The sequence below is a fragment of the Myotis lucifugus genome, unplaced genomic scaffold (genome assembly GCF_000147115.1).
Source record: "Myotis lucifugus unplaced genomic scaffold, Myoluc2.0 scaffold_19, whole genome shotgun sequence".
NCBI lineage: Eukaryota > Metazoa > Chordata > Mammalia > Chiroptera > Vespertilionidae > Myotis > Myotis lucifugus.
The window spans coordinates 1420359-1433723 of record NW_005871067.1 but is presented as its reverse complement, the minus strand read 5'-3'; the positions used below and the strand labels follow the sequence as shown (position 1 = coordinate 1433723).

General features: G+C 42.4%; 1 protein-coding gene across 1 annotated transcript in view; it reads right to left on the bottom strand.

Moving 5' to 3' along the window:
- Positions 1 to 13365, bottom strand: part of ALOX5AP (arachidonate 5-lipoxygenase activating protein) — a 30793-nt gene that overhangs the window by 1250 nt on the left and 16178 nt on the right. Inside the window, exon 4 of the mRNA XM_006085463.3 lies at positions 10193 to 10274. Within this exon, the coding sequence (XP_006085525.1) occupies positions 10193 to 10274 (82 nt within the window). The remainder of the gene's footprint in view (positions 1 to 10192; positions 10275 to 13365) is intronic.

The following is a 13365-nucleotide window of genomic DNA, read 5'->3' as shown; positions in this document are numbered from 1 at the left end:
CCACCCTAGTTTCCTCCCTCTATCTGCGGAATTTTGTAATCTCTGTGGCTGGGTCCATCTGTGTGGCATTAGCAAAGTCCAGCCAAATGGCTCATTATGGCTGTTAGGATGGACCCTGGTGAGGGAGCCTTTGACAACCAGGACTCCTCAACAAGAACAGCTAGCCCAGCTGAACATGTGAGTTAATACTGCTGAGTCTGGTTCTTGATATAATCAGAGAGCAAAATTTGGTGTCCACAAATTAATATAACATTAAATGTCAACCATAATTGAAATTGTTTTTAAATAATAAAAATTAAGGTTAGGATTACATAGTTCTCTCTAAATTGGGGTGGGGAAGGTCAGAATGAAATCATTAAGCATCTGTAGAAACCAGGAGTTTTATACCTGTGATTTCATTTAACTCTCAGAACCACTCCATGAGGTATGATTAGCTTATTTTCCAGGTGGGGAAAAGGAGGACAGACAAGTTGAACAATTTGCCTAAGGTCACACAGCCAGGAAGAGGCAGAGTGGGAATTCAAGCCTGTCTGTGTGAGGCCAGAGTCTTCCTCTTTCTGCCACACTGACTTCCTGAGAACTCCTGCAGATTCTGGAGGCTAGGATTTGGTTATTAGTTTTGAAACAAATGTGCCCCCACACACACATAGCATAAGATGTACAGGAAGACATAAAAGAGGCATTGTACTAAACAATTCCTATCTCGAATGTACCTAAAACTTCCAAGAAGTGGAGATGTGGTGGAAGAGAGGCGAATCCAGGCATTTGGAGACCCAGGTTCCAGCCCCAGCTCTCTGCAGTGTGGCCTTGGGCAACTCACCACCCCTCTCCTACCTCACACAAAAATGTACACCAAATATGGGTAGAAAAAGAAAATTTTATGGTCCCTCTGGCTTTAAAATTCTGTTCTTTTCAATAAGGAAATATCACTTTAAACCTAGTAACTTCTAAAGTGAAAAAATGGTAAGATAAATGAGAGCAGGATACTGTCTCCTTCATTCACCCACTCATTTCCAATAAATCAGGACTTCCATAAATGTGTGTCACATGAATGAATAATTCTCAGAAAAAAAGCATAAGCAGCCTTCTGTGGCTCCCAAACTCCATGTGTATAAGAATCACCTGCAGATTCCTGAGCCTCCACCCCAGAGATTCTGGTTCCATATGTCTGGGAGGGCCCCTGGAATCTGTACTTTGAATAAGCATCCCAGGAGAGTCTGGAGCAGTTGGTTGGTGGGTTTCACTTTGAAAACTCCAGCCTTGATATCCATGTGCTCACCCAGGAATTCCAAAAGAAGCAAGCTCATTCTCCAACTCTGATGAAATAACCCATGGCCCCATGATTGGGAGGTGGGGTCAGACTCTAAAATGTTGAGTGATCAGAGTGGCTCAGTTGGTTGAGCCTCATCCTGTCTACCAAAGGGTTGCTGGTGCTGGTTCAGTTCCCGGTCAGGGCACATATCTGGGCTGAGGGTTTGATTCCCCCAGTAGGGCACATGCAGAAGGTAACAAATTGATGTTTCTCTTTCACATCAATGTTTCTCTCTCTCTCTCTCTCTCTCTCTCTCTCTCTCTCTCTCTCTCTCTCTCTCTTCCTCTTTCTAAGTATTCCTCTTTCTAAGTATGTCCTTTGGTGAGGACTAAAAATTAAAATAATAATAAAATAAATAAACAAAATATTGACACTAAAAGGGAAATTGATTGGGAGGGATCAGTTCTTTTGAAAATTGTGCTCATTAGTATGTTGGTAGTTTAATATTTCTGAATTTGCCCCATGTCCCTAATCCCCAGGGTCTCCTTGGGGGGACAGTTCTAAAGTACCCAGCTCAGAGCAGATGATCATTAAATATTTACTAAATGAATGCTGAATGAGGAGTGAGCAAACAATGAGAAGAAGGTGGAGCTGAGTAACCTGAGCTTATTGGCCTTGAGAGTTGCTAATCTTTGCCTACCAACCACTTAGTTGAGAACCTCAAATTGCAGAAGAGTTTAGTGGGAACTCCAACAGGGGACAAGGTGCTTTGGGACAGAAAGAGAGAGCAACCTAGTGCCAGCTGGTGAAGGTAGGTGATAAAAGCCAGATATTCTTGTAATATAATGCCAACTGCTATTGAGTTTGGGCCCAGATAGTAGTTTAGAATGAACAGTGAAAAAACTAAGATTCATCCTTAACTGCTGTTTGGTTAAGGATGCTACAGACAACCCAGTCAGGATAGGGAGAATGGGCTTGGAGAATAGGATGTAGGACTGAGAATAAGAAACATAAACTTTAAGAGGACTAAACGCAGGAGCTACAAAATTCCTGGAAGAAGAAGCTTTGCCTTAGCTGGTTTGGCTCAGTGGAAGAGTGCTGGCCCATGGACTGACGAGTCCTGGGTTCAGTTCAGTCAAGGGCATGTACCTTGGTTACATGCTCAATCCCAGGCCCTGATTGGGGCATGTGCGGGAGGCAACCAATCGATATGTCTCTCTCACATCAATGTTTCTCTCTCTGTCTCTCCCCTCTCCCACTCTCTCTCTCTAAATATATATATTTCAATGGAAAGAGATCCTTGGGTGAAGAAAGGAGGAGGAGGAGGAGGAGGAGGAGGAGGAGGAGGAGGAGGAGGAGGAGGAAGAGGAGGAGGAGGAGGAGGAGAAGAAGAAGAAGAAGAAGAAGAAGAAGAAGAAGAAGAAGAAGAAGAAGAAGAAGAAGAAGAAGAAGAAGGAGGAGGAGGAGGAGGAGGAGGAGGAGGAGGAGGAGGAGGAGGAGGAGGAGGAGGAGGAGAGGAAAGGGAAGGGGAAGGGGAAGGGGAAGGGGAAAGAGAATGAGAATGAGAAAGAGAAGGAGAAGGAGAAGGAGAAGGAGAAGGAGAAGGAGAAGGAGAAGGAGAAGGAGAAGGAGAAGGAGAAGGAGAAGCTTTGAAGGAGGATGTACACTAAGGAATGTCTTCCCTACCCACTGGAACTTCTGAAGGGGATGGGCCGAAGTAACTTCTGGAGAAAAGCAAAGATGATCTAGAGCCCAAGGGAGAAATTTCTGGGGAAGGAACTCACTGAGCAGGACCTTCCTCTGTGGGTACAGTCAAGAACTAAAGCAGACCCTAAAAGCATTAGGGCATTAAGGTGTCTTGCAGAGACTAAGTGTGACACAGACCAGATACAGAGGCAGATAAACAAAAGAGGGGGGTCCCTGATGTACGAGGGCTTTAGCAAGTAGTTTCTAGAAGGCAGAATTGAAAATTTCTTTGGACCTAGCCACAGACCGCTCAGGCTTGCATCTACTTCAGGCTACATTTTGGTCTAGATTAGGATTGAACATCTCATCCAGTATACAGTGTATCATTTCTATCAAAGACTGTGTGTTAAGAAGCACTATGAGGACACATTTGGTCTCTGCAGGAAAGAACACCGTGACTGGTAAGTAATGTCTGCAAGCACAGATCATGAGGAAAGGAGCTGGTGGAATCTTCTTATAACCATGTAATGGGAGAGACCAGGGAGGGATTTAAAGTTCTGGTCATTAAACTTCTGGTCAAGATGGCAGGGCAGGTAAATGCAGTACCCACCCCCTCCCACAACATCAAAATTACAACTAAACTACAAAACAACCATCATTAGCAACCACCTGAAATCTGGCTGAATGGAAGTCCTACAACTAGGGAATTTAAAGAGAAGCCACAGGGAGACTGGTAGGAGAGGCAGAATCATGGAACAAGCTGGCCCCACACCCTTGTGCAGTGAATAAAAATTAGGAGGGTCCTGGCTCGTGTGGTTCAGTATTTGAGAGTCAGCCCATGCACTGAAGAGTCATGGGTTCAATTTCCATTCAAGGGCACATACCTAGGTTGCAGGTTTGATCCTAGCCTGGTCTGGGTGAGTCGGGGAGGCAACAAATAGATCTATCTCTATCTCTATCTCTATCTCTATCTCTATCTCTATCTCTACCTCTATCTCTCTTTTCCCTCCCTTCCTCCCTTCCACTCTCTCTAAAAATCAATGGAAAAAATATCCTCTGGTGAGGATTAACAAAAAAATTTAAAATGGTACAGATAATCAACATCATTAAAATGTCCATACTACCCAAAGCAATTTATAGATTCAGTGCACTCCCCATTAAAATACCAACAGCATATTTCAAAGACCTAGAACAAACTCTCCAAAAATTCATCTGGAATAAAAACAGACCCCAAATAGCCACAGCAATCCTGAGAAAGAAGAACAAAGTTGGAGGGATCACAATACCGGATATCAAGCTATATTACAAAGCCACAGTTCTCAAAACTGCTGATACTGGCACAAGAACAGACATTTAGACCAATGGAACAGAACAGGGAACCCAGTAATCAACCCAAGCCATTATGCTCAATTAATATTTGACAAAGGAGGAAAGAGTGTGCAACGGAGTCAAGACAGTCTCTTCAATAAATGGTGCTGGGAAATTTGGTCAGATACATGCAAAAAAATGAAACTAGATCACCAAATTACACCATACACAAAAACAAACTCAAGATGGCTAAAGGACTTAAATGTAAGATGGGAAACCATAAAAATCTTAGATGACTCCTTAGGCAGCAAAATATCAGACATATGTTGTAGCAATATCTTTATCGATACAGCTTCTAAGGCAATGGAGACTAAGGAGAAAATAAACAAATGGGACTTGAGACTGCATAAAAATAAAAAGTTTCTGCACAGCAAGAGAAACCATCAACAAAACAACAAGAAAGCCCACTGCATGGGAGAACATATTTGTCAATGCTATTTCAGATAAGGGTTTAATCTCCAAAATTTACAGAGAACTCATACAACTTAACAAAAGAAAGATAAACAATCCAATCAAAAAATGGGCAAAGGACCTAAATAGACACTTTTTGAAAGAGGACATTCAGAAGGCCGGGAGACATATGAAAACATGCTCAAAGTCACTAATCATCTGAGAGATGCAAATAAAAACAACAATGAGATACCATCTCATACCTGTCAGAATGTCTATCATCAAGAAATCAAGAAACTGCCCTAACCGGGTTTGGCTCAGTGGATAGAGGGTCGGCCTGCGGACTCAGGGGTCCCAGGTTTGATTCTGGTCAAGGGCATATACCTTGGTTGCAGGCACATACCCAGTGGGCATGCGGGTACAGGGCCTTGTGCAGGAGGCAGCTGATCAATGTTTCTCTCTCATTGATGTTTCTAACTCTCTATCCCTCTCCTTTCCTCTCTGTAAAGAATCAATAAAATATATCTAAAAAAAAAGAAATCAAGAAACGACAAATGCTGGTGAGGATGTGGAGAAAAAGGAACCCTCGTGCACTACTGGTAGGAAAGCAGACTGGTGCAGCCACTGTTGAAGACAGTATGGAGTTTCCTCAAAAAATTATAAATGGAACTCCCATTTAACCCAGTAATCCTACTTCTAGGATTATATCCCAAGAAACTAGAAACACCAATCAGAAAGGATATATGCACCCCTATGTTCATAGCAGCACAATTCATCATAGCTAAGATTTGGAAACAGCCTATGTGCCCATCAGCAGATGAGTGGATTAGAAGACTGTGGTACATCTACACAATGGAATACTATGCCACTATAAAAAAGAAGGAACATTTGCAACAGCATGGATGGAACTGGAGAGCATTATGCTAAGCGAAATAAGCCAGTCAGAGAAAGATAAATATCACATGATCTCACTCATTTGTGGAATATAATGAACAACATAAACTGATGAACAAAAATAGATCCAGAGACAAATGGGGGGGGGGGCGTGATTAGAGATCAACCAAAGGACTTGTATGCATGCATATTAGCATAACCAATGGACACAGACACAGGGGCGGTGGGGGCTTGTCCTCAGCGTTGGGAGTGGTGGGGGGTGGGGGGGTGAATCAAGGGGAAAAAGGAGACATATGTAAAACTTTAAACAATAAAAATATTTTTAAAAATGGGACAGATATCTTGGCTGCATAGGTCCCACCTGAGAGACAAGAGGGTCACCACCTCACATCAGGCAGCCTGGGGTTCCAGTTCTAGGAAGAGAAGTCTCCGTAATTTCTGGCTGTAAAAACCAGCAGGAATTGAGGCTGAGGAAGACAGAGGGCTGCTGGAGTCCCAGGCAGTTCTTCTTAAAGGGCCCAGGCACGGACTTACTTGGACTCACTCCCTCTAAGCTCCAGTGCTAGGGCAGCAGCTAGAAAGGCACCAGAGACATATGGGGAGGAATTAAATTGTCTAGCATCAGGGCAAGAGCTGGGGAATAGCTTTCTTCCAGACAGAAATGCTGGCAGAGACAACCATTCCTTCGATGAACCTCCCCTCATAAAGCCAGCAGGGAGGTGCCATATCTGAGACTCCACCGACTTGACTCAAACTGTTTTCCCCACCCTGGTGATTCCCTAAGGCCCCACCCCATCCAACTTTTGGGCCCACCAAGCTGATTCCAGTGTCTTTCCATATGAATGGCCTATCTTGCCTCATGCTTTGGACTATCCTAAAATATATTAAACAAGCAGCATCTGGCCTCAGTGTGCCCCATACCTCTCACTAAGTGGCCCAGGCCTAACACTAGCAGCAGCCACCTTGGTTCACAGATTGGCCTCTCTGGAAAGCTCCAAGCCTAGCACAAGAAGCAGCCATCTGCAGATCACTTTGTAGCTCATGCCAGGTATACCCAGGCAGAACAGAGACAGCAGCTGACCTTGGCCTGCACCTCCTGGCAGGCCTCAAAGCTAGTCTATCCAGGACAGCCTCAGATTATGTCAAAGCACCACCACCCAACCACCTCCACAAGGGACACACTAAAGGGGAAGACTCAGCAGGCACTAGACCCCTGCTGAAGTAAGTTATGCTCTATGGGGTGGGCCCCTGCACAACTGATCCTCCACAGTTATCAGAGATCAGTAGTCAGTAGTTTCAGCCAGTCCTTGTGGCTGATCTGCCTATAGGTAAATCCCTCCCATTAATGTGCTAACTATAAAAGGAGGATATACACAGCCCACATAGGGCTGCACCTCAAGAGTCCAGCTTGGGTGATCAAGAGGTTATGTCACTGATCCTACAGAACACTTACTATATTAGGCCACTTACCAAACCTGAGAGATGTAGCAGCCCTGCCTAATAGATAGAAACAAACATAGGGAGGTGCCAAAATGAGGAGACAAAGAAGCATGTCACAAATGAAAGAACAGAACAAAACTCCAGAAAAAGAACTAAACAGAAGGAACACAAGCAACCTACCAGATACAGAGTTCAAAACACTGGTTATTCCCCTGGCCATTTTGGCTAAGTGGCTGAGCATTGGCCTGCAGACTGAAGGGTAGTGCATTTTATTCCAGTCAAGGACATATACCTCAGTTGCAGGCTTTATCCCCAGCCCCAGTCAGGTTGCATGTGGGAGGCAACCAGTCAATGTGTCCCTCTCACATCAATGTTTCTCTCTCTGTATCTCTGCCCCCAACCCTCCCATTCTCTCTCTCTCTCTCTAAAAAAAAAAAAAAAAAAAAATCAATGAAAAAATATCCTCTGGTGAGGATTAACAAAAAATAAAATAAAAACAACACTGGTTATTAGGATGCTCAATAAACTTAGTAAGAACTTCCACAGCATAAAAAAGGACCAGTCAGAAATGATACACTAACTGAAATGAAGAATAATTCACAGGGAATAAACAGTAGAATAGATAAAGTCAAGAATCTAATCAGTGATTTGGAATATAAGGAAGAAAACAAAACACACACATGCACATGCATGAACACACACACACACACACACACACACACACACACAATCTGAACAGCAAAAAGAAAAATGAATCCAAAAAATTAGGATAGTGTAAGGAGCCTCTGGGTCAACTTCAAGCATACCAACATTCACATCATGGGGGTGCCAGAAAGAGAACAGAGAGAGCAAGAAATTGAAAAACTATTTGAAAAAATAATTATGGAAAACTTCCCTAAGTTGGTGAAGGAAATAGACACACAAGTCCAGGAAGCACAGAGAGTCCCAAGATGAACCCAAAGAGGCCCACACCAAGACACCAGAATTAAAATACCAAGGGTAAAAGACAAAGAAAGAATTTTCAAAGCAGCAAAAGAAAAGCAGTTACCTACAAGGGAGCTCCCATAAGACTGTCAGATGATTTCTCAACAGAAACATTTCAGGCCAGAAGGAATTGGCAAGAAATATTCAAATTGATGAAAAGCAAGGACCTACAACCAAGATTATTCTACCCAGCAAAGATATCATTTAGAATCAGAAGACATACAAAGAGCTTCCCAGACAAGTAAAAGCTAAAGGAGTTCATCACCACCAAACCAGTATTACATGAAATGTTAAAGGATCTTCTTTAAGAAGAAAAAAAAAGATAAAAATATATGAACAATAAAACAGTAATAAATACATATTTATCAACAATTGGATCTTAAAAAACAAAATAAGCAGAACAGAACCAGACTCAGACACAGAAAACATTTTGACAGTTGCCAGATAGGAGGGGGTTTGGAGAGATGAGTAAAAAAGGTGAAGGGATTAAAAATACAAACTGGTAATTACAGAATAATCATGGGGATGTAAAGTACAGCATAGAGAATATAGTCAATAATAATGTAATTACTATATATGATGTCAGATGGTGCAAGATGGTGCAAGATCACTTAGTAAGTTATATAATGTCTAATCACTGGGATGTACACCTGAAACTAATATAATAATGTATGTCAACTGTAATTGAAAAAAATTATAAATGATTTAAAAAGAAGAGGTTAAGCCATTTACATTTCAATGAGGTCTGGAGAAATCAAATATTTTTCAGATGTTAAGTCTATATTCTATTGTTTATTTTTGCTGCCTCTATCCATTTCCTAGTAGTGACTATCTTTAAAATAAGAAGTGCCTATGGGTAAATGGACTAATTTTGTCATGAGCCACAGATTGTCTTAGAATTAAAGCAACTTTAAGATCTCAGGCAAGTGGTGACTGATAAAGAGAAAAATTGTGACCTAACCAAATGCCTGTGTCGTAGGGGAGAAATACAGGGCTGCATGGGAAGTCAAGCCCCCTTATTTTATTGATAGACACCCCCACAACTCCTGACAGCAGGTAATCTCCTGGGGAAGGCAGAATAGAGGCTTTCCCAGGTAAAAGAGAATAAAGAACATTATTTAGGACAGTGTTGATAAGAATAAGAGAGATAATGGAAATGTGGTTTTAGAGGATGAATAGGAAGGCCACTAGAGAGGAATGAAGCAGACATGAGCACCGGGAAAGAATTGTAAGAAAAAGCCATTATTCTCCAGCCACTCACTACCAAGCCACCAAGTCACTTAGCTTTGCAGCTCCCAGTTCCCCAGAAGTAATGCTTTCACCTGCTGACCTCCTGGGATGTCAGCGCCTTTGTCACTGTTGAAGGATGCTATCTAAACGGGGAACCCATTAGCCACTAGAGAAGTGTGCTATTGTAAAAGGCCGGGAGGGGTGGGAAAGTGGACAAGAAGAAAACTGAAGGGGAAGGCTGAGCTCAACCTCCCAGAACAAATTCCTGACTCTCGGAGCCCCTCTGCTCCAGTAGGAATCCTGTTCGCTTGGGTGTACTGCCACTGGAATGTTCCTTCTGTAAGTGCCATCATTTATTTTACTAGAATCGGATTTCCCAATCCAGGTGGAGTGGGAGTGTCATTGTTAATTTGGCACCATCTGTAAACCATGCAACGCTGACTCCATTTTCAGTCCCCATCCTCTGCCTATGATTGTACCGTATGTTCTCAACATTCCTTCTGTTGGCCCCTGGAAAATCTGTTATTCAAGAGAACTCATCACACGGTGCAAGCTTTAGTTCTCATTTCTCTAGGCAAACAATGGAATGTTTCACTCACCGGAGGCTGGGAAAACTAGACATAGGATGACATTCAACACCCAGACTGTGAAGGGTGGGAGTAGAGGGTGTGGGGTTGCAAGGAATGTGCAGCACATGGCATTAAAGCACCCTTTGTGAGCCCTACACCATGGGCAGGAATTGTTTAGTGTTCAAGTCCCCCAGCTGTATTTTCAGAGCCCACGAAGTTCAGGGAGAAAAAGAGGAGGGATCCTAGTCAGCTTTGGCCATCCTACCTCAAGTGGTCCCCCAAGCCTTCGGATGCTACACAGAATATGGTTGTGAATTACCACTCTTCGTGCTCAAGAAGCATGACTGCTGCGTGGTTCTTAAACACTCCCAGTGCCTACCTCTGAGTTCGCTCTCCTAGGTAGCCGACGAAGTACTTTTGCCTCACGAACAGGTACATCAGCCCAGCAAAGGCAGCAGGAACTAAGTGGAAAAAGAAAAAGAAAAACACCTTAGTTTCATATATGCCAAACAGGCTAAGTTAACACAATGTTAATACAGTCATTGTGGCCTGGCCAGCACGGCTCAGTGGTTGAGCATCAACCAATTCCTGGTCAGGGCACAAACCCCAGTTGCGGGCTTGATCGCCAGCTGGGGGCATGCAGGAGGCAGCTGATCCGTGATTCTCTCTCATCATTGATGTTTCTATCTCTCTCTCCCTCTCCCTTCCTCTCTGAAATCAATAAAAATATTTTTTTAAAAATACAGTCATTGTGCAATTACTGCTTGTCACAAAATCTAGCAGAGGCCTCAAGTTCTGACAGTCTGGGCTGATGTGAACTTCAGCAAACAGCCTAGGGCTGGAAGAAATCTGAACATTTTAATAATAGTGATGTTATAGACATGTAAAAAGATGCCCAACATCACTAATCATCAGAGAAATGCAAATTAAAACCACAATGAGATAGCACCTCACACCTGTCAGAAAGGCTACCATTAATAAATCAACAAGCAATATGTTGATGAGGATGTGGAGAAAAGGGAACCCTCGTGCACTGCTGGTGGGAAGGCAGGCTGGAGCAGCCACTGTGGAAAAAAGTATGGAGGCTCCTCACAAAACTAAAAATAGAACTCCCATAGGACCCAACAATATCCTACTTTTGGGTATATATCCAAAAGTAATCCAAAACACTAATTTGAAAAGATATATGCACCCTTATGTTCATTGCAGCATTGTTTACAATAGCCAAGATATGGAAGCAACCTAGGTGTCCATAAATAGAAGAATGAATAAAAGAGAGGTAGTGCATACATACAATGGAATGTTACTCAGCCACTAAAAAATAATGAAATCTTACCATTTGTGACAACATGGATGAACCTAGATGGTATTATACTAAGTGAAATAAATCAGACAGAGAAAGACAAATACCATATTAATTCACTTATATGTGGAATCTAAAGAACAAAATTAATGAATAAACCAAACTGAAACAGACTCATAGACACAGAGAACAGACTAATAACTGCCAGATGGGAGAAAAAGGTAAGAGAATTAAGAAGTACAAATTGATAGTCACAAAATAATCACAAAGATGTAAAGTACAGCATAAGGAATGTAGTTAATAATATTGTAATAACTGTGAATGGTACCAAGTGGGTACTAGACTTATCAGAGGGACCACTTTGTAAAATATATAAATGTCTAATCACTATGTTGTACACCTGAAACTAATATAATATTGAATGTCAACTGTAATTAAAAATTAAAAATAATAATAGTGATGTTATTTATATTGGCATTGTGGTATTGTTTCCAAAATATTTTCATAACCATCATCTAATTTGAATCTTTCCCATATGACCAGTATCATCTTTTGTATTTCCAGATGTGGGAAACTTGGGCTTGAGCGGCCAGAGGCTTGTATGATACTGCCAGGTGTTAGATGTATCTGTGGGAGGAAGGGGCAGACCCTGAGCCCAGCTCTGAGCCTAGTTCTCTTAAAAATATAACCTTCACCTCTGGGCTTCCAGGCAGCACAGTGCTCAAACTTCTCTGAACAATTGCTACCATTCAGAAAAGGTCTCTGGAGGAAGAGATTCCATTTTCATTCTAGCCTGTGAGGAGCTACCGTATGTAGCACCCCAAAAATCCTACAGTCAGGAGCTTGGGGCCGAGTCAGAAAGCACAGCCCCACTAGGACTACCATAAGCTGGAGCTAATACTTAATTTGCTCTACATCTGGACAAAGGGCCGATTACAGCTCCTCACCTATCAGGAATAATTCAGAGTCAAAGAAAGTGAAGCATAAGTATGAAAGCACTTGGAAAACCTGCTAGCATTATTCAAATGCCAGATGAGTTGTGCTGACTGGGCACTTTTTATATGCCAGTACTGCCAAGGTTCTCTGTGTACATGGGTTTTCTATCCTCTCAGCCTGGTAAGGAGCACATTGCTGTCACTATTTGACATTTACGGAAATTTAGGTTTCGAGAAGTCAGTTTGCCCAGAGTCACCTACCAGACCAAAAGACTCCTGAGGACAGCCGTATTTTACCAGTCTTCATCTCTGTGCCTGGCCTCATGCCTGGCACATATTGGCCTTCTATATTTGTCAAATGAATGAACAAAAGTCATATAGGTTGGCCAAGTGAGAGGTGGAATTTGAAAACAGGTCTGAGTTCAAAGCATTATTACCACCACTAGCACCATCAATAATAACATTTATTGGGCTTCTATTTTTAAGCTGAACTATATGAAAGTGCCATTTTCATGAGTCACAAACAGTCAAGTAGCTGCAGTTTTATATGGTTTAACCCGATATGCCAAGCACTGTGTCAGGGGCTGAATGCATATTATTTCACACAATCATCCTGGGAATCCAGTCATTCCTGTTTTACACATGAGGAAACCGAGGCTTAGGAAAGCTGAGTAACAGCCCAGGGTCACAACAGCAGTGGAATCATCCCAGTCTGTCAGTCCCCAAGACCCGTGTTCTTTCCACAACTCTGCCTTGCCTCCAAAAATACTATTGTTACATGACAGATAAGGAATCCAAAGCACAAAAGAAACTGCTTGTGAAGTTCATCCTATTCTCCAAAAGTCACAAAATTGTCACAATTCACAATTTGTTCTGGGCAAAGTTTTTCCTGGTTTGTTCCATCGGGATGGCTCTGAACTAACTTACCAGCCCATCTTTTTTTTTTTTTTTTTTACCAGGAACTGCATTGAACTATAATAGGAGTCAGGGTGGGAAATGGCCACACTTGTTGCCCTCATGCCAGTATGGTGTGCGCCTCTGTGCACCTGGGCTGCCTAGAACAGCAAGAGGAGCACAGTGGGTGCAAATCTGGGCTCTACAATCTAAAGTCCGAGCTAGCCACTTGTCCCTTTGGGGCTTGGGCTCCTTTTCTATAAAGAAAAGAGTTTGGGCTCAAATGATCCCCAAGGTTCCTTTCAGCTAAGAAATTCTACCACCTACTATTTTTATATGATATAACTATTATCGAACAGAGTTTACTGACAGTTTTGTCCCCTGACAATGCCAACACATGTTTGACAGGGAATGCATAGT